Source organism: Megalops cyprinoides, chromosome 9 (genome assembly GCF_013368585.1).
Source record: "Megalops cyprinoides isolate fMegCyp1 chromosome 9, fMegCyp1.pri, whole genome shotgun sequence".
NCBI lineage: Eukaryota > Metazoa > Chordata > Actinopteri > Elopiformes > Megalopidae > Megalops > Megalops cyprinoides.
Genome location: NC_050591.1, coordinates 24978444 through 24999636, shown reverse-complemented (window position 1 = coordinate 24999636; position 21193 = coordinate 24978444). Strand labels below are relative to the sequence as shown.

Sequence of the window (21193 nt, the reverse complement as noted above, 5' to 3'; positions counted from 1 at the left end):
AACCATGTTTTTTCAACATTGTCGAGCCAACATCTTGAATATGATGTGTTAAGATTATTCAAAAAATGTTTAAAAAAAAACACACACATGTTGTTCTGAGAACCAAAGTACATCTTTGAGTTCTGCATGACTGGGTTGCTTGGGTTCTAACCCCGAACTCCTTTCTATTAAAGAAGCACTAATATTAAAGCTGTTACACTTTTTTTTTTTTTTTACCTCACTTTCCATCACATGTGAATACCCTGAGCTGCCAGCTTGGAAATAGACTTAAACTAAACCCATTGCATGTTGAGTGAAACATGTGTGTACCAAGTGCTCGGTGAAAGTTTACAAAAACAAGACTGCTACAATATTTCATGTCTCCATGTTGTTTTGTGCAGAATGCCATGCTTCAATGTGAAAGCAAATTTGTGTGAAAACCTTTGCCAGGTTTGCTAGAAGGGAGATTCCATCCACTTTGTATTTCACAGATTCAAGGTCTGGTTAGCCCCCATGAAGCAAGACTTAGAAAGAGCCAGAGAGATGGTTGTCTTCATGACGGAAAACAAATCATTACATGGTTTACATTTGATGGTATGTTGTTTTACCTAGGACTGGGATACAGCATTATTTACCAGCTCCTTAAAGGGAAATTAGTGTCTCTACTCAGGCTAGGTGGCAAAAGTGTAATATCACATAACCAAACACAGTAATACAATGAAACATTTTTCTGTAGAAAAAATCTGTCCTCTGGGGCAAACTATAAGGATTTTGGTCCGTACATGCTGTCGGTTTTCAGTCCCAATTTGTTTGGGCTCTTTTTGAATGCTGAGCTTTATTTGACACCTCTTCATTTAAACTGCTATATATTCTTTGTGAAAGAAACGTGCTGCTGGAGGGGTGTTGAATAGAAGAGTCAGTTGAATAGAAGTAACCCACAGAACCACCATTATACTTATATCCACTGTATCCTTAGAATTAATTCATTCTCAATCAACAGTATCTATATCTGTAACAAAGACCTAATAACCGCTTGTAACGTGAAGTCATACTCAGATTGTCCTGAAGTTAACAGCGCAATCAAAGCTACTTTACTAAGAGCTCAGCTGAAACTAAAACTACCATTCACGGTGGGTGTGCAGGATGAGTTTTGAGAAGTACTTAATAGTACTCCCCTTCGGTCTCAAAGTGGCCGGGAGCGCTACCAGAATACAGCGCGTCTCCTTTAAGGCAGGCGGTAACGTCTGTTAAAGAGATCACAGCAACAGAGCCGCCCCCTAAATGTGTGTGTGTGTGTGTGTGTGTTTCTCTATAGCTTACAGTTCAGTGTGCGCAGGAAGGAGATATGGAGAACATGTAGCTAATGCTCATTCAGGAATTTTCCGTTCGCCTACCAATGATATTATTCCAACGAAATTGACTTGATACAATACATATTCACCCGGATTCCCATAACGACACCAGCGTCATCATCATGCAATGAGTCGGACCTAAGGTAAGTATTTCATTTTTTTATTTAGCTAGTTCTGTAGCCATCAATCTTTTCAACCCGTCTGTTGCTGATTTTTTTTTTCCAAGCCATGCATTTGTCATATGCCTGTTTGCACGATTGTCAAGTTAGGTTTCATTTAATTATTTTTTTCTAAATAAACATTTGTGCTGTACGAGTCATGATAGGTTTTTAGTTATACGCGTGCATTTTCAGGTGCAGCTGGAGCCTCTGTAATGTTGTTGTTTCGTACACCTCGCCACCATTCGCTCGCCAACGCACTCTGGTGCTGAAACGCGTTCATTTTAAGGCAAAGCGACACAAGTAACGTCTCCCTTGGAAACACGGAAGGATGAATTTGTCACAATTGCATTCGTGCGTCTGTCAGGATTGGGAGTCGTTGTGAAGGGTTTACGTTTAATCCAGTTATGGGGGAGAACCCGTTGCCCCCTGCTCTCGGGATTTGACTTTGGAGAAGTAGCTTGCTAACATAGCTGTTCGCGTTTTCAATGGGACGCTCTCGCTGTCAATGGATATTCAGTACCCTGATTTCACACGACCTTGACGTGAAATTAGAATGCCCGAGCGTTGATTTAGGTGGATTATGAATTAACATCGTCAACTGTTTGAATTACTGCACGTCCATAGATGAGGCCATATTAAAAACAAACCAGTCTGACACAGTGATTCCCATTGATGCATTTTAGTTGACTTTGGTTTTAAAGAATGAACCGTCGTGACGAAGTGGTGCTGCATCTTTGCAGGAAGTTGCAGTTTACTTCATCTTATTTGCTAAATAATTTGTATACCCTATCAGTCAGTCGACCATTTCAGTGTAGTCCCTTTAACCTAAGTTACGTTTCTGAGCTGAAAAAAGCGTATCACCTCTTTGATAGCATGCAATTTAATTTTTTCAGTCTCCACGGTTAATAAACAAGCGCGTTTCGTTTATTGATATTTTGACAATTCTATCCACACAGAAAGTCTAACTAGTTCAAGTTCAATCTTTGTGGCCGTTTCCGGTTTCATCATTTACAATCATGTGGAAACCAGTACTCACCGTTCACTTTAGATGAGTTTCAATGCCCAAACACGCAGAATAGGCTAATTAATCCAGGTAAGAGTTCCTGGGCAAGCAAACTAGAATCCATGCAATATGTGAGATGTCTGAATTTGCTTAAAGCATCCCTCCAGACCCTGAACAATTTGAACAGCTTTGGAACCTGTTGTAATGCTGTAGTGATATAGTCACAGTATGTGTAAGGTAGGATTTAACCACATTGAAATAGAAATAGATTAAAATAAAACAAAAATGATTAGTCAGTTTTTTTTTTCCTTCATTATGAAGTCATCGCTGTTGTCACAGATAAACACAGCCGGAAGTAGTATGATGTTTTCAGCATCAGTCAGCTATCAGTCGGTTTTTTTGAAGCATACTCTATTTCTCTTTCCGGTGTCATAACCTTCACGTAGAGAAATCTGATGAGTGATTTCATACAGTGGCATGAAGAGGGGGGATTTGAGTGATGCAGAGAGCTTCAAACAGGAAGCCGTGTGATGTGCTGTTAGGTGTGAAGTACCAAAGCAGCCCCTCATCTGATCGAGATCATCCAGCAGAGCATCCTTCTCCAGGATGCAGAATGTGATGCAGAAGAGCTGTCAGCAGTTATTGCTCAGGCTGGTCCTCCTTTCCCACTCTGCCACTGTCCCGCTAGATCGCAGTTAGGCAGGCAGTTGGTCGGATAGGAAATTGGATGGAATAAACAAAGTGGTCTTCGCAGTCAACCCATATGCCAGTTCTTCTGTGCGCTAATTTTATCAGAGCTCATGACGTGGCACAGTAATCTTGAACCGTGGTTTTCACATCTTGCATCCCTTATCTTCTGTAACTTTTCTTTCTTTCATTCTTGTCTGCTCGTTTGTTTCTCCTCCTGTCTTTACCTGTGCTGTTAAAAACATTTCACAGATTCAATAGTACATTCTCAGATGTCCTCTTCGAAAATATTTTCCCAGTTCTGAGGTTAAATTGAAATTATTTCCTTCAAATCCTCTCTGTTTCTCCTTTCTCTCCCTCCCTTTCTTCGCTTGTTTTTTTTATCTTACTGTTTTTCTTAATCTGTTCAGTCAGCACACCTCAGGAAACCACAGACGATGAATTCCTTTGATGAATTTATCTCACTGCACCCTTACTTCTCATGAGAAAACCCATTGATCTTAACAAAACAGCAAAAAAAAAAAAAAAAAAACTCATGGAGATCTTGATCCCCATTACCAGAAGCTGATATCTGTCTACATGTGGACCAAAGAGAAGGCTGCAGTCTGTCAATATCTGATTGAACAGCTTCTCCCCCTGGAAACAGAGTGTTTCTGTTTAGTCTGTATGAAAGTTTCTCTGTAGGAGGGTGCTAGCCAGGTGAATGTTTTAATCTTTATCTGGAGAAAAATGATTATTGTTGTGTGTGTGTGTGTGTGTGTGTGTGTGTGTGTCTGTCTGTACAGTCTCTTTCACTCTGATTATGTGTGTGTGTGTGTGTGTGTGTGTGTGTGTGTGTGTGTGGATGGGTGGATGGGTGTGTGTGCCCCCCCCCCCAACTCTGATCGTGTGTCTGCACAATGTGACCATGTGCACTTGTGCATGTCCTTGTGTTTTGCCTGTTTGTCTGTTGCTCCTTGTTTGAGGTGTGAGCCGTTTCATCTGCCTTCTCTTACAGCCGATGTTTCCTGTCTCTAGCTAATGTGGTGGGGCTGCGTACGCATGACTTGCTCGTGGGCTAATCTTAGCAAATATGACTTACGCACCGTCTCTTGGCTGGTTCCACCAGTCACAATGTGTCTGTATGTTTGCTGGTATAGAACGCCACTGGGCCCTCGTTTACAGAACAACTGCCCTGGAACATAATGGCAAAAAGATATCCACGGACAGCACCATCACTGCCAATAGCATGTATTCGGTGAGCCCGATGCATAAAGAGATGCGCTATCTCAGCATGCAAACAATTAGCTACTGCTTCAGTATGTGGCATAGTCCTCCCTTCCAAAAATAATTCAGGTTCAATTGTGTCTTTTTATTTAGCTTTCTAACCTGTACACTTAACCTTCATTCTCATTCTCCTCTGGACTGTTAATGCAATTTTATTACGTACACTTGATTTGGACTTTAGAAAACTTCAGATAGAAATATTGTTCTTCAACATGGGCAAATTCTGCCAGAATGCTTTTCAAAATTTGGTTCACTGAGGGCTACAACATGAAGGAATATGTTTCACAGCATTAATATGCATGAGGTGGCGCTGGTGTGGAGATGGTAGCCTGCTCTTTGGGTCCATACTCAAAGGGGGCGTTCATTGGTCTGAGAACCTCTGGTATCCCAGGACAGTGGCGTGGGTCTGCTCATTGTCCTTCTCAATTCCTCCGCCCAAGAGGAGTCTGTTTACACAGGCACTGATTGTTTTAGCAGCTGGGACAGGGAGCAATAACTTGACCTCTCTCTCCCTCTTTCAGCCTCTTCCAGTGAGGGTGCTGGATTTTTTAGCTGCGCCCCAAGGCTTTTGTCAGCCAGGCCATTCGGCTCTTCCCATGCTATCGCTCTCCCAACAAAAGAGCCGGTTCAGCTTGGCTTTGTGACGGTTTACAGGCTAAGGCTCTGAATTGGGCACTGGTCTGTGATGGGCTTCTGATCCGACTCTGTGCGGCTCAGGCTGAGCAATGGCTGCAGTTTGTAAACTCTGCACACTGCCCCTCTGTGCTCTCGGAGTGGTTGGGTTCTGTGTGTGGTCCGGCAGGCCATAACATACCCCTTGATGTGTCCTACCAGGGGCGGGAGTGTGCGTGTGTGTGTGCGTGTGTGTGTGCGTGTGTGTGTGCGCGTGTGTGTGCGCGTGTGTGTGTGCGTGTGTGTGTGCGTGTGTGTGCGTGTGTGTGTGTGTGTGTGTGTGTGTGTGTGTGTGTGTGGTGTGTCAGGGATTAAAGGAAATGCCAACTGATGAATGAGGAAATAAGCAGAGTGAACCCTCCAGCTGGGTGCCTCATCATGTCCTCTGCCTGCATTCAGTTCCTTTGAAAACAAAACAATAACTACGATAAAACACCACATTGCCCATCACATTTTGCTAATTTAATATGCCATTTATCTTGACCCCTGGAAAAGCCTATGGAAAGCTGAACTGACTTATGGAAAGTCTTTTTAAAAAAAATCACTCAACATTTTCAAACAAGTCAGTGCAACAGTCAGAAGTGAAACTGAAAGATATTTGTAGACCACAGTATTTTCAGTTTCCTCACTAAACCGGTCCCGCTCAATGCTTAATTTCAAAAGGTATCAGCTGTAAAGCAGCAGGGGCCATCATTTCTGGCATGTGCAAAATCTATTAAAGACAGAGGTCTAGATGTAAAGAAGGCCAGATTCTTTTTAATATGGGACTATAATGACCAACAAGGTAAAGCAAGTGTCTTTCTTCCCAGCTTACTGCTGCCACTTCAGTTGATAGAGCTGCTGACTCTTTACTTTGCAGGTGAGAATGATTGGAGAAGTAAACAGTCTTTGATTTTATTTATCATTTTGAAGATGTCGTTTGACATTTTCTGAGGCAGACTCATATGATGTCTGACGATGACAGCTGCAGTCTCATCCGCTATAGCATCTGATGTTCTCAGTCCCTGTATCAAAGCCTGGCCCCCACAGAGCAGGGGGAACCCTCCCAATAAGTGGGCAGGCCGCTCAGCATTCTCTCCCGATTGCCTCTTTGTACAGTATCCTGTCAGCAGACTCAGGTTCCCATGCAGTACCACAGGGGGAGAAGAGCTCACATCCTCTTTCCTTAGGAGGCAATGTTGTGAAATGCTCTCCCCACGTGCTCTGCTTTCTGCTGAATTTGTGACTGCATGATGCAGTGCGAAATTGAAAATATAAGCAGAATTTTATCTGAGCTATTTTGAAAGTTTTGCGTTCATGCCGACAGTATCACAAGGTCCTGGTGCCCTATGACGTCAGAACAGGCTGCAGGAAACACACATTGCAATTTATTGTTCGTGTGTTTGTTTGTTCGCTATTATATCTCAGGCCAGATATATTTTATTATCGGTGTCTTTAAACTGTGCCATTGTCCTTGGTATCAGTCCACCTCTGACAGACGTGGCTGTGAGGAGAATCAGGCGCTGCAGCAGTGTCTGGGTCAGAGCCGAGGATTCTGGGAAATCCATCACGGCACTCAGGGACCCACTGGCACTTTTGCTTATGGCTCAAGTCATCAAGCCCTGGCTGTCAGCAGAAATAATAACACCTGGAGAGAGAATCTGAGATTTGTCACCGGAGAGAAGCGGTCTGCAAAGTGCAAGCCACAAGCGTGAGGACAAACTGTCTATTAATGTGTCATCGCCCAAGTTCAGCTATGTGCGTTTGTGTGTGTGTGTGTGTGCGCGCGTGTGTGTGTCATTCACCAAACTTCTTACTCAAGCATTTTACAGGATGGCTTCAAAATAGCCTGTATCTGAAACTTTTATAGAGACTGTTTCAGAATTCCTACAAGCAACTTTAAAAGGGCTTTAGACAGAGAGCTTAGGCACATATACAGCCAAAAAATATCTACACAAGGGTGCACTGAAATAAACCATGAATGAAGAGATTTCTAGTTTTTTTCTCTGTAACTCTTAACTGCACATCATCAAACAAGGCGAGCTGTTACTGTCACAAATCTGAAATATATTATCATCCTTTATTTTCGAAGACAGAGCTCACAAAGTCCATTTTATATGTACTGCTTACAAAGTCGGTGTATTGCTGAGCTTTTCGTATTGTGATAGAATATTCTTCAGCTTTTGGACCAACTTGCTGTGGTATACTAATGAAGCCAGCACACTGTAATGGGTAAAATTGAACCTGAGTGGAATTGGCAGCAGCAGCTGTTGCGTTAATGCTGAAGAAAATATCCTGAACTTCTGTTTCCTCACCATACTCCATAGGGGCACATTGTGTGCTGAATGCTGGGCTTTTTTTTTGTTGTTGTTGTTGTTTTTTTGTTCCGGCTGCTTCTAATTGATTGGGATTGATCTAGCTGTTGCTTGAATTCTGATCTGGACTTGACCTGACAGTTATGTGCTTTAGGTCCTTGAAGAGTGAAATGTGTTACCTTAGGTATGTTTGTGGCAAAAAGATAGAAGCAAAGGTGTTAATTCAATGTGCTTTTGTGTATATCTGGCCTTTCAAACGCTGAGGTAGCCATCAAAATTAATTAAGCTTAATTAATTACAGAAATTGTTGCCCTAAACTGGTAATGGGAGGGTGCTTGTCTGAGAACAGGTGGATTGCTGTCTGTGGTTTGGTATCACTTGTTATCCCTGACTCACTGATTTCAACTGATTATATTGTTTTACTGAGCACAGCAGTGTCAATTGATTTGTTCATATAAATCAGTAATTTACAGAAAATGGCAGCACCACCCATTATCTAGTTTATGACACCTGTGTTTTCTATCACTAAACTCTAGACCCTAAAACAGACAATTTAGTAAATAAGAAACTAATAAATCTTAATTATGCTGCATACTAATCTATATTGCTTGTTTACAGAGTAATTGCATCTTTAGCAAGCACATTAACATCAAACCTAGATTAGTTCCCTTAAACCACACTTATAATGAACTGAAGTCAGGCATATAGAGTGTGTGCGCTGACTGGGCTTTGGAGACAGTGTTCTACTCTGCGATTATCCTAAAACTTTTAAAAGCAGCATGAAATTGGGTTAAATTATTATCAGTGGGTATAAGCTATTTTGTGATGTTATATGTCTTGATTTTTGAGGACCAGCTGCGTAACATCCATTAAATATCCCAATAAATGTTCACATTTATAAAATAACACTTTACTCTTCACTGTTTATTGTCTGTTACTATTATTTGAGCTCCAGCTCTTACTTTCATGTCTTTATGCTTTTACAAACTACTATCATTTTCACTTAAAAGTGCCCTGCAGAGCAAGGTTCTCTCTGGGTGGGGCATCCTCATTCAAATTAAATGAAGCCCTCATCCTTTAATTCATTGGGCAAGGGAACCTGGAGGCAACCCCACCCATTATGTTGTAACTTAGGGTGTTGCTCAGTTAATGGCCAGTTCACATTTTAGAGGGAACAGAAAATGTTAATTGCAAGACATAAACAGGGGATTGCTTTTTTATTGTTTCATTTTAAAATGATCTTGCTCCATAGTAGTTTTCAGTCTGCGAGCGCTGTGAGCGGGAAAGCAGAACTGAAAGAACACACTTTGGCAATACTGCAGGGTTACCCTTGAATAACAGCAGAGGAATTATAGTTACAGTTTGAAGAGGAGACTTTACACTAAGCCTGTCTGACATGTTGACCGGTCCTGATGGCTTTTTTTTTTTGAAAATGACAATAAAGCCGCTTGCGTGGAAAATTCCAGAAAGCCACCGCTGCGCACTGTGAGGAGGGATTATTACGGATAGGCTCTGTTGACAGTCATACTCACACCCACACACACACACACACACACACACACACACATACACACATGTTCACACATCTGTCTGTTTTTCGCCAGCATTTTAAATCTTGAACACTTCTTGTCACGAACAGCCCATCAAATGCTAATTACCCCTGAATTTCCCTCTGTTCTGCATAAAACCTAATGAGTCTCACGCTTGATGTTAACTCATCGCAAAACGAGCCCTTGTCTAATTTCGATTGCTAGCCCTCGTGTGGGAGAATTAATTGCCCCTCTTTAATATTTATGGGGAGCTCTCAAGCTATGCAAATTCCCCCCTCTCTCTGTCTCCAGAGTCCTGTTTGAAAGCCTACCTCTGCAGCTCCAGGTGATTAGAGACTGTAATTGCAGCTGTTTGAATGGCCGAGGCTCCTGAACCCTGACATGCTGGTTATCTGCTCAGCTCAATAGCGCCTGGCAGTAAACCTGTACTGTGCATTAACTGAGTGTATTTGACTGAGACGCCACACTGTATGACCTGAACTGGCTGCTTTCCTGAGATCAGAATTGATGATAGCAGTGTTTTCAGCCCCAGTTAGCACAGGTTTGTCTGGTAACTGCTTTCCCCACTTTTGTGCTTTGTTAGCATTTTACCACACTGTCTTAAATTAAACTTTGGTGTCTGTCTATTTTATCCATGACCTTTGCCTATTGCAAAAAATGAGTGTTGTACACATGTTCATGCAGAGGTACACTTCAGAGAAGTCCTTTAACAGGACTACACCAGAAACTGTCACATTTTCCGGTCCACTAAAAATTGAAAGACTGACACCGTAATTGCACATGTGGCACAAGTGCCGTGTTTGACATCATCAGAATGGCCATCAGAGCTTTTTCTCTCTCAAATCCAACCCTCAAAGCTCACATTATGTCTGTTATTGGAGGTCTACACTGAGTAAAATCTTTGCCTCACTAAACAGGTGCTGTTTATAAATACTCCTAGTTGCCTTCAGTAGCAGTTTACTGATGTTAGTGTGTGGGCCAGGCTTTCCATGCATCTCCCACAATCCCCCCTGCATGGAGAGTGGGAAGAGCAGGTGTCAGTCTCGGGAGGGTTCGTCCTGGGGCAGGGTGCCACTTCGGGAAGTGCCAGTTACATTCAGTTACACCAGCTGGCTGCACATGGAGAGAGACTCGGTTCACTGGACCCCTCTGCCAGACTGATAGCCTCACTGTTCTGTCCTGATATAGAGATGGTTACACTCTCTCCAGAGCTGCTGTGTTTAATGGAAGTGGTTCACTCTGGAGCTATAATGGACCTTATTGTTTTTGGTGTACCACAAACCACAAACACTGGTACATTGTGGTGTGGCTATACTGAGGCTTGGCTTGGGGTGGAGAATAGAGATATCACTATTATACTGTATTGTATATTTGTGGGAGTGGGAGTAAAGCATTCATTTTTTCTGTTTAGTTAGCATAACTTTTATAATGATCTAGTTTAGTTAGTTATAAAAGCGCAAATGTATAAAAGTTAGTTTTTATACATTTGCATGCTCTTACACTGTTTCTGCCTGATTGTTATACTTTTGTTGGTGTTCACTATTATGCTCCTGGTAGGTGAATATCTGGCTGTATTCCGACCACATAGTAAAAGTTGGGTAAAGCAGCTGTTTTCTTCCTGTGCCATAGCCGTCCCCCCAGTGGTGGAATGGAGCAGTGATGAATGGGGACGCCCCCCCCAGCAGCCCAGAGCTGTCCTCATGCCCGCTGCCTGACTGGAAAGAGTTCTGTGAGCTGCACGCCCGCGCCTCCGCCTCCGACTTCGCCGACAAGTTCCGGCGTTTCGTGAGCGAGAACCCCTGCTACGACTCGCCGGGCGCCGACTCCACCTTCTCCCAGCACTTCGCCCAGCACTTCCTGGACTGCTTCTCGGCCGAGCTGAGCCACGCCCACGCCCCCGGCTCCCCGGGCGCCGCCAAGTACAGCATCGTGCCCTTCGTGGGCATCCAGAGCTGCCCGCTGCCCTACGGCCACGACCTCTACCACCGCCGCAAAGACGCCGGGGCCTCCAGCGAGTCTCTGGACAGCATGGACAGCGGGACGGGGAACCTCCCTCCCCGCGCCCCGCCCTCCGGCCACAAGGCGTCGGCGCTGGGCCAGTCGCGCAGCACGGAGGACGTGTCGGCGGGGCACCCCAAGGCCAAATTCAAGAAGGGCTTCTCCCTGCGCAACATGAGCCTGTGTGTAGTGGACGGCGTGAAGGAGATCTGGCACCGCCGGGCCTCGCCGGAGCCCGATGCCGGACGCAGGGCCAACGGGGAGGCGGGCGACCGCTGGAGCCAGCGCCTGCGGCTCTCCAAGGGCTCCCAGGCCCACAAGGCCGAGCTGCTGGAGATCCAGAGGGAGGGAGCCCTGCGCTACATGGTGGCCGACGACACCAACTGCATGGGCAGCTCCCAGTGGCAGAAGTGCCGGCTGCTGCTGAGGAAGACGGGCCCGCGGTCGGAGGGGGAGCGCTTCCTGCTGGAGTTCTACGTGCCGCCCAAGGTACCGCCAGCCCGCTGTACACGCACGTGTCAGTGCTCCGATCTTTAGCCGATCAGGCCTCAAGCACTACACTGCGTGTTTAAAAAAAATGTGATGACTGCGTGGTGGCTAGAGTGTGTATGTAATTTTTCAACGAGCTGTTCCTTCTCGGAGGGGTGTGAGGACAGCTGGAGGCAGATGCCTCGGGCTCTCGGGACAGGAAGGTCACGCAGCAGTGCTGAGTAACAGGAACACACGCTCCCGTGTAGATATGGGATAGCTGAGTTGTCACACGAGGCCACTTCCCCTTGATGAACTCCCTGCTCAGGGGAAAAAGTGCCCTGGCTGGAAGCCACGATCTCGGAGACACCCGAGCTCCTTGGCATTTGGAAAGACCATTAGTATGGTTCTCTCCGAAGTGACTTCGATGGGTGCATATGTAGGGGTTACATTATGCCAGAAAACATCTGTATTGATAGGAAATTCTACAAAAAAAGAATAGATGACATATGTCTCCTGATTTTCCCACTGAAAACTAGTCATTTTGCTCTCAGACAGAAATAGCTTGAATGAATTAAACCAGTTAATGTGAAACATAAGGAAGTGGACTTGATATTTAGGAAGTGTGTTTTTTGTCACTTTACCTAACACCTCATGCTCACTGAGTTTCACGTCCCCCATCCACTCTCACGCAGAAATGTGTTGCTAAATGGCAGCTTCTCTATTTCTTAAAAGTAAGTTCTCTCACTTCAATGAAATTACAAGTCTTGCCAGCTGGTTTCCCCACAGGGAATTTACATGACATACAATAGAGATGTCTTTCAGCCAGCACAGAATGGGAGGTAATCAACAGCTCGGCAGCTCGTGGCTGAGATAGGAAGGTGAAAACACTGTCAACAATAGATGCGGAAATGCTTCAGACACCATTATTACTGATTCAGTGCTGCCTTCCACAATGAACGTGTGGAATTGTAACTTCACTTCCGGGGCTTTGAGTCGGTAGGCTTAATTAACACAAAACAAGCGGTGTTATAATGAGTCTGTAAAATTAAAACAGAGGCCAACACAGAACTCTTAAACATGATTACATCATAAGTAATAATGGTTCTGTCACAATGATTGCTACCGTGGCACTGATCATGAAAATATAATTACTTAATAGTCTGACAACCACATTCAAGCACACTGAGTCACCCTGAATTATTATTATTATTTCTGTGATCATAGATTAAAGTTAGCGACACAGTGTTTGTCTGATTGATGATATGACTTAAATGTGATGGCCATGTTGAATTATACTCTTTCTGTCTGTAGGCCATCATTAATTACAAGGCCCCCAGCTTTGATCTGAATATCAGAAGAATCAGATTTATTCCTCAGAATTTAACCAGGAAGTTAATAATGATGCTATACATTTGTTTTAAAAATGTGAGTTGATTCATTTGGCAGGGATATCACCAGTCACAAGCAATGTAGTTTTAATCTTCAGATTTCCCAGGCGATGGATTAACTGTGAAGTTAGGGTGTTTCTGTGTGGAGGAGTTAACCCAGGGACTGGGGTCCATGGTGTCTTCTGCTTTAACAACTTTATTTGAACATAATCATGCCCGATTTTTCAAAATGAGGATGCATGTGCTCAAAGTATTCAGTTATTGATGAATTGGAGACATCAGTGAAACCAGCAGGAATAGCGATTAATTTCCTCTCTTTTTAAGCAGCTAACTGCCCATATTGAACACAAGTACAATATCCCTGTGATAAAAAAAAAATATAAAAAAAATTCTTCTTCATTTGCCTAGTCCTCCAAGCCCAAAGTGAGTGTGCCCCTCTCAGCTATTGTGGAGGTGAGGACCACCATGCCTTTGGAGATGCCTGACAAGGACAACACGTTTGTTCTGAAGGTAACGGTCTATGCTTTCTGGCCGCCCACAGGACCTAAACACTGAAGGGTCCCCTTCTTTCTCTGCATATCAGACACTGCAGCTCACACCATCTGTCAAAAAAAGAATGCTGCCTTCATGCTTAAACCTTAAACACACTGACACAAGAGGCACAGAGAACCATGCCTGCACCAGTGCTGTCAAAAAGCACCATACATGCAACTTATCTTCCAGATGGTTGTGCCGTGCCTGGTTAATCAGACTGGTTTTAAGCCAGCTCTGGCTGTATTATATAGGTAAGCTTCTTACGGTAACCAGAGCAATATGGGCAGGAATGGAAGTGCAGTGGAGAGACAGAGGCACATCTGTTTAAAGCAGTACCGCTGAAGAGAGCATCTTTGGCATGGGGCTGTTAACATCCAGTACCTTGTGGTGACTTGTGTACCGGCCGCTAGGAAAAAATCCTGGACTCAGACTGTGGTGTTATGTTTTCGTTGCAGGTGGAAAATGGTGCAGAGTATATCCTGGAGACTATCGACTCGCTGCAGAAAAACTCTTGGGTAGCAGATATTCAGGACTGCATAGACCCTGGGTAAACAGAGAAATAAATATTTGCTTTTCAGTAAGCTGGTGGGGAGGGGGCATGGTCAGATCACCCAGTCTGAGCAGGCTTTTTGATAGATTCCACTCCTCCGGCTCAGTATAATGTCAGTCTTGTAAATGTCATTGCACCAGACACATTGATTTATTGGGAAAGGCCAGAGTGTTGCAGAAAGGATCCCTGCAGAGCTAAACTAAGGTGAGGTTATTTTTAGCTAATTTCTTTTTTCAGAGACGGACTGAGTCTGTACAGGATGTATAGCAGCATGAAGTGCTGCAGGTATATCTGATATACCTGTGTGTGTGTGTCTGTGTGTTTGTGTAGGGACAGTGGAGATGATATTGAGCTTGCTTCATGTCCCCATGGCCAGTCTCCCAGAGAGTTTCCCATGGTCTCCTCCTGCAGCTGTGAGCTCCTGTCTGAAGGTGAGTCCCTGTCTGAGACCCCCAAAAAACATCCCATAACCTTACCCCTCTCAACTGTTGTCAGTTTTGTGCCATTTTATGTTGTACATATTATACGTTACCACAGATTAAATGTTTACTTGAAACCAGAACGCAGGTTGAAAGGCTGAAACCACAATGCAGGTTTATTTCTTCAAGTATACAGCAGACAAAATCCAAAGGGGAAATTTGGCATGTGGGGAAAAGGGCCTGGCAGGTGGTAAGGACTGAGGGATAGTGATACGGCTTGCCTGATCTATGCCCGGACAGGTGTACACCGAGCCCCCGAGCGGGCATGTGCTGCCTCAGCTGACCACTACAGCGCCCCCTCTGTCCGCTTCCGGGAGTCCCCCTTCACGCAGCACCCGTCTCACATCCTGTTGGAGCGCTTTCTGCAGTCGCCCGAGGCGCAGGGGCCCAGCCCCCCCGCAGGTAACGCGGCCCCCGCCACAGACAGCTGCGGCGCTCCACAGCGAGCTCCATTTTCACACCCCGGAGTGAGAGACATGGCTTTTTTGGGGCTGTCATTTTTAGTTCACAGTTTCAGTACCAGTCTTCAGGTTGTTAATGAACAGAGAGATATAGCTAATGGTTCAAGAAAAAAAACTTTCTAGTTAAGGCAGTGGAAGGTGGGAAAAGTGGGGCTGCATGAGGATTCAGTAGTTAACTTTTTAGCCTGTGCATTTGGGGATTGAGCTTTTCTCTGTGTGTGTTTGCTCAGGGGGTCACACAGAGGGAGCACCAGAGGTGGAGGGGGACGCCAGTCTGACCGGATACCCATGGTTCCACGGTACGCTGTCACGGGTACGAGCGGCCCAACTGGTCCTGGCTGGAGGGGTGCGCAGCCACGGGCTCTTTGTGATCCGGCAAAGCGAGACCCGGCCAGGGGAGTACGTCCTGACGTTCAACTTCCAGGGCAAAGCCAAGGTGAGGGGAATTTCTGATGTGCGGTCTTTGGGATATTGTAATATCAACCCGCTACTTACAGCATATCACTTACCAATACATTTTCTTTAAATAAACTGTCTTGTGGAAGCTGAAAGGTTCTGATGTGTGGGGGGAGGCAGGTAGCTCACAAATTTAAGAACACAGCTATTCCTTGTTGGAAGGAAATCAAAGGGAAACATTCTGGAAATGCTTAATGAATGTTGACGTGCACAATCCATCCACTGCACTTTCCTATGCAAAGGGGGAACATGTGAAATTGTCCGACTGGACAGGTAACCTGATCTGTCCTGCGATCCTAAGCGAAATGCAATCTCCTTGCCCCCACTGCTCCATCAGTCAGGAAGTCAGGATTCCTCCTTCCTCTGGTGTCACTCCTGACATTCTGTGGCGATCTTCCAGAGCCAAAATTCGAGTGACGTTATGAAGTCCTCACCCTTCGCAAATGTTACGGGCCCTCGCGCGTGCAAAACGATCCGCAGTGCGTGCTGAGGAAAAGCCTACGGAGCCAGGCTGTGTCGAAGCGGACGCTCCCAGACATGAGCGGAATTTTCCTATAGTCTCTCCGGGCTTTGCTGCCCATATATCAGCCATAACAAGTGGCCATGTGGACTATATCCACGCCTTAAGCATGATTTTTATCACTGTTTCAATAGCAGAATGGCAGGTTTGAGTCTACCTGAACCAAAATAATGCTGCTGAGAAGCTGAATGATGATGTTGCCTGTCAAACCAGTGTGTCACCCACCATTCCCATACCCCCCCCAGCACCTGCGGCTGTCAGTGAACGACAACGGCCAGTGCCACGTGCACCACCTGTGGTTCCAGACGGTGTCGGACATGCTGCGGCACTTCCACGCCCACCCCATCCCGCTGGAGTCCGGGGGGTCCGCTGACATCACGCTGCGCTGCTACGTCCAGGCCCAGCGCACGCCCCCAGGTACATGACCCCCAGACCCCCTACAAGTATAAAACCCAAGCACATACACACAACATGCTAACTCTGTCATCTTTATGTGGCAATAAAGCGTGTTTTGACCACCTCTCTGTTTTTGTCCACCATTTTCCCCAAGCATATATGCCTGCCTCTGAGAAAATCTGTCTTTATACTTTGGCTGAATAACCACCCCTTAGTAATCAGTCTAGTTATATTTTAATGGTGGGGTTAAAATGGATACTATAGCATTACCCATATGTGAAATGTGAATAAACCTTTGCACAAAGATTTAGACCTGAGCTCTGGGGTTTTAATGGGTTCTAAAACATCCTTGTCTTGGGAGGTGGGGATTACATAACAGGACTAACTTCACTCAGTAAATATCTTTTGTGATGGTCCCTGAAATCTCATTATTTAGACAGGCTAGTCTAAGTGATTTAAGCATTTAAGACTGCAAGTCTTATGAGTCAGTCTTTAGGGAAGCATAACCAAATATTCAACACAAATCATAACAGTATTTTCCAAATATATTGTGACTTTAGTTTGAGTAATATTTTGTGATGTGTGATACCCTGACATTTATCCATTTTATTGTTCTTAACACATTCTAAACCATTGAGTCGGTATGAAAAAAACAAACTTTTACCCCCCCAAAACAGGACAGGGTCGGATTTATAAGTTCAGACATGTGGATCCCTCACCTTAAAAATCATTCAGAAGCTAAATAGCCCGCTGCCAGGTTTGTGTGGGACCCGGGGAGCTGAGGAGCTCTTTGGAAGTGTTGATGGATTGTAGAGGTTTGTCCGTGGAGGGAAGCAAACACAGAGAAACGCAATAAACCTGCCACGTCCGTCTCTCCCCCCCCCCCCCCCCGGCCCCGCGCCCCCATGTACACTGGCAGGGCCTGAATGCTTTCCATTGCCGGAGAACAGTGTTGATTATGCTGCGGTGTTTTGCATGCAGCTTTAGCTCCCCGCTCGAGCGGAGCTGCGCACAGAGCCCCACTGTTCTCCCGCGGACTCCGGCGTGCCCCCGTTTCCCCTCGCTGGAGATTGTGTTGCCGCTGCGCGTAAAAGCTTTTATTGATTTACACTGACGTGCCGTATTAAGCTGAGCAACTCCCTCCCTTTTATTGTCAACTTAAGATGCACTCTGCCTCGCAGTCCATAAATGTTTACTCCTGAGTCAGAGAGAGAGAGAGAGAGCTGGCGGAGCCTTCCTGAGTAACGCGCCCATCGAAGAACAGGGGAGCAGTGTCTGGGGCCTTCTTACATCAACGGTGGAGTGAAAGAGTGCTCTCCCCGGTATTAGCGCAGGAGAAACCCTCACCCGTAACATACACTTGCCCTCTTCTGGAGAAGCACGCTTGGCCTTTTGTGCTCCCCTGTCTGTTTTCATCCTCTCCGCCGTTCGGTTTCGTACTCGGTCAGGGCCCCGTCACCGTCCCGCTTTTTGAACTGGCCTCCCGTCGACTCCCCTGTGTCCCCCCCCCCCATACGCTTCCTCAGCCCCATTCTTTCTCCTCCCTCAGTGCCACTGCGGGTCTCCCTGGGCCTTGTTCTGGACAGATCTCCTGATTCATGTAGTGTGGCTGTAGAACCAAAAGCTTTATATAAGCATGTGAATGGGTTGCAAAACAGTACTCGTAGCACACACGAATCTCATATGCACTCACTCATACATAATAGGAATTTTACAATCAGTAATACGGACCCAGCTGTTTGTTTTGCAGCACTTTGACTTCATTTTCTGCGGCCTCTTTCTCTTTGATGCTTTCATTACAAATAGAGTGCAGTTGAAGTAACGAATGCTACTAGGGTCACCAGATAATTCCAGACAATACAGTGGCGAAATATGGGCAGTTAATAGGGGCAGTATTAGGCAGTTACAGTCGACGTTTGACAACTGCATACATTTGAGACTGTTGAGACATTATGCACTTAAACAGGATATGCACTTAACAAGAGTAATGACGGTCAGTGAAACTGAAAAGCCATATATGCAGTTATCCAATATGCAATTATAGGAAGCTGACTCTGCATCCTAGGAATTTTACATTGCAGACATACGCAGCTCCTACTTCCCCTACCTAATACAAAATGCATGGGGTGGTTTTTCCCTGATCTTTTTATTTGTTGTTTCTCTTTTTTCAGACAGTGAGGTATTATATGCTGCTGTCTAACGGCCACCCTCTAAATGTTCTCCTCCGCAGATGCAGGCGTGTCTCAGCCCCCTGCTGTTCCCAGAGAACCGGTCTGCCGGGGGGCCGACCAGCACCAGTCAATGCACTACTTCTCCGGCACCTTGCAGCCCGCCGGGCCACCTGCGGACGCGCCCCCTCCGTCCGGCTCCTCCTCCTCCTCGCCCACCGCCCTGCCTCCCTTCTCCCGAGGTGAGCCGGGGGTTGGAGGAGGGCTGCAGAGCCGCAGCAACAGCTCAGAGCGCCTGCTAGAGCCACCTAGTGGCACCTCTGAGGACTACCACGAGAGCGACAGCACACGCAGGACAAGAGCTGTGGAAAACCAGTATTCCTTCTACTGAGGCCAGGGTACGGCTCCATCTCATTGGCTGAGCAACAGGAAGTATGAGAATATTTCTCCCTTACAGGTAACAGGTGACAGTGGACTACAGCTGAACAAAATTGTCCAAAATAAAAACTGGTTTACTGACCTTTGATCAGGGAGTTGGTAACCATACAAAGCCAAGCCTATAATTCTTTTCCCATGTTAGTTCACTTTGAGGGTGGGTGAATTAAAGCACCCCCTCTATCCTGTACAGACAGCTTTGATGCAGTGTGGGGTCTGGTCTGCAGAGGGATTTGAGGGAGGAAAGAGGAAATAGTCCAAAGGAGTCATATGGCATTAATTCTCCAGACCACTTCCTGTCTAAACCTCTGGAAACAAAATTCCTCGTCACCCTCACTTATCAAGAGTTGAAATGACTCAGCCATTATACTTTTCCATCAATCCCCTAGTGCATTTTCATGTTGTTCAAAGCTGTTTCCAGTCAGCTCCGGAAATCCCCATCCCCCCACCCTATGCATCTTGTTGATGCAGCCTTCTGCTCACCCAAACGTCAACGTTAAGCCACTGCTTCTGCAACAAACACCAAGACCACACTGAACACCATTACAAACACGCATTACTGTTTACTCAAACTTTGAGCTGTCTGTGACATGCCAAGCATCTACATTACGTCTGACCATTGCATTTGCCTTGACAAAGATTAATGATGTCGTTAAAGAGACTAACACAACAAAAGCTGTGATTTAACTACAGCACATTGAGTGAATTAACACTGTATTGGTGCTCATTCGCACTACACTAACAATGTACAGTGCTCCCAACGATTATTTGTCAGTGGAGCGGGAATGCAGGCTGGCCAACAAACCCATACACATGTTTATCAGGAGAATGAATCCCAAGAGGGGCTGGGCCAGCAACACTGCATCTCACAGTCATATATGTTTGCAATGTAAGCAGTGATCAAACAACTTTAGGATATTCTGTTGCTCAAGGATGTGATGGTTTATGTACTCAGAGCTTAAAAAAAGACACTTCAAAGAGAATCCAGTAACAAGAATCAAATGCACAACAACAACCACCACCAATGCCATGAAATTGCTGTCCCTTCTCATCTACGCTTGCACCATTTATCGTCAGAAAGATCAAACACATATCAAAGGATTTTTCTTTTTAGAATAACTTATTTCTATGGATGTGACTTGTCTCTTGTGTGGTGTTACCCTCCCAGTGTTGATCGATGTGCAGAGATGTTCAGGGTCGTGGGCAGTCAGAGCCCCACGGTTCCCAAAGTCCTCTGGGTGTTTCCAGTCTTCCCGCCTTGAAACTCGGTAACCCCCAGTCAGACACGCTCTCTCAGTCGATTACACTGTGAACTCTTCTGTTCAACTTGTCTCACTTTCTGCTGTCCAGGCAAGAGACCATCAAGTGAGACGGTGACTGTGTACAAGGGGAATTCATCAGATGTGTTGGGAAGGTTAGGTGAGGCAATGTTTTTCCTCCACCATACACCACGTTACACCCTAATCAGTTCAAATATCCATCAGATTCAGACTGGAAGCTCAGAATAAATCAGAACCCTTTGGCCCTGTGGGCTTTTGGGTCTGTACCTTGGGTGCAACCGTGCTGTGTAATTTACATCATATACAGCCTAGAGAGCACCAGGAGAGCAGGTTGTCTTGTTGATGTGGTTATACAACCACCCAGGACTGGGTGAGAGAAAGTTTGCTACAGTACATGTGCCAATTTAAAACATATTTTTAGAGAGTATTTATTTTTCAGCCATTGTAAATGACATTATCTTCCTTGGTTTTACTATCTGTGTCTTTTTTTCGTAAACACACACCTCCATTCTGTCGGCAGACCTGTCACAATAAATCGAATCTGTCACACAAGGGAGATGCTCGTCTGCGGAGGAAGGTGTATTAGCATTTTAAACCGTTTCAAGCTGTCTCCGCGTCTTCTTTCTGGTGTTTGTTTTTTTAACATTTTCTTTTTTAAAAGCTGAATTTTGTTGTCCAGCTGAGTTTTGAAGAGTCTGTGCACTTTTGTACAAAGTGATGTACCTGACGTACTACTTTATATTTCTGTGAATAAAACCAGTGAACAACCTGTTTAAACCGAGCTTGTTGAGTCCCTTAAAATAAATGAGTTATCTTTGAAAACTGCAAATAAATAAAAATGGTTAGGCCCATAATAGTAGTTTTTCCAAAGAAGGCTTTTGGTTGAAACTACAGCTGATGATAGGATTTGTGGATAAACAAGATTAGTTTACAAATCTAAGGCCTAATCCAGTTTTGGGCTCAAGAGCATTCTGAACACAAAATAAACATTTGATTTATTAATGTCTTGGATACCAAGGTCTTTGTACAGAAAAGTTTCCATCATTCTTTACTTGGGGTGCATGACAGGATGCCTCTCATTGGTATTAAAGAC

The 21193-nt window shown here is 45.1% G+C and overlaps 1 protein-coding gene across 2 annotated transcripts; it reads left to right on the top strand.

Annotated features, from left to right (window-relative positions):
• The first annotated feature begins 1289 nt into the window (after nt 1–1289).
• LOC118782579 (SH2B adapter protein 2) lies at nt 1290–20762 on the top strand. Of its 2 annotated transcripts, XM_036535932.1 has the most exons (9): nt 1290–1474; nt 10594–11451; nt 13230–13331; nt 13811–13902; nt 14236–14336; nt 14625–14786; nt 15076–15281; nt 16067–16238; nt 18448–20760. In XM_036535932.1, exons 2-9 carry the CDS (start codon nt 10624–10626, stop codon nt 18774–18776), a joined length of 1992 nt encoding a protein of 663 aa, XP_036391825.1. In that variant the 5' UTR covers nt 1290–1474; nt 10594–10623; the 3' UTR covers nt 18777–20760. The 2 variants fall into 2 exon arrangements, with proteins under 2 accessions (XP_036391825.1, XP_036391826.1); XM_036535933.1 differs by lacking the exon at nt 1290–1474 and having other exon boundaries at nt 10598–11451; nt 18448–20762.
• Nucleotides 20763–21193: the final 431 nt, after the last annotated feature.

What these genes read in the sequence shown, in the direction of transcription:
- LOC118782579 (XM_036535933.1), top strand. Translation starts at nt 10,624, where the DNA reads ATGAATGGGGACGCCCCCCCCAGCAGCCCAGAGCTGTCCTCATGCCCG. An exon ending in CAGGACTGCATAGACCCTGG is followed by an intron (nt 13,903 to 14,235) that starts GTAAACAGAGAA and finishes GTGTTTGTGTAG; the next exon opens with GGACAGTGGAGATGATATTG. An exon ending in GGGGCCCAGCCCCCCCGCAG is followed by an intron (nt 14,787 to 15,075) that starts GTAACGCGGCCC and finishes GTGTTTGCTCAG; the next exon opens with GGGGTCACACAGAGGGAGCA.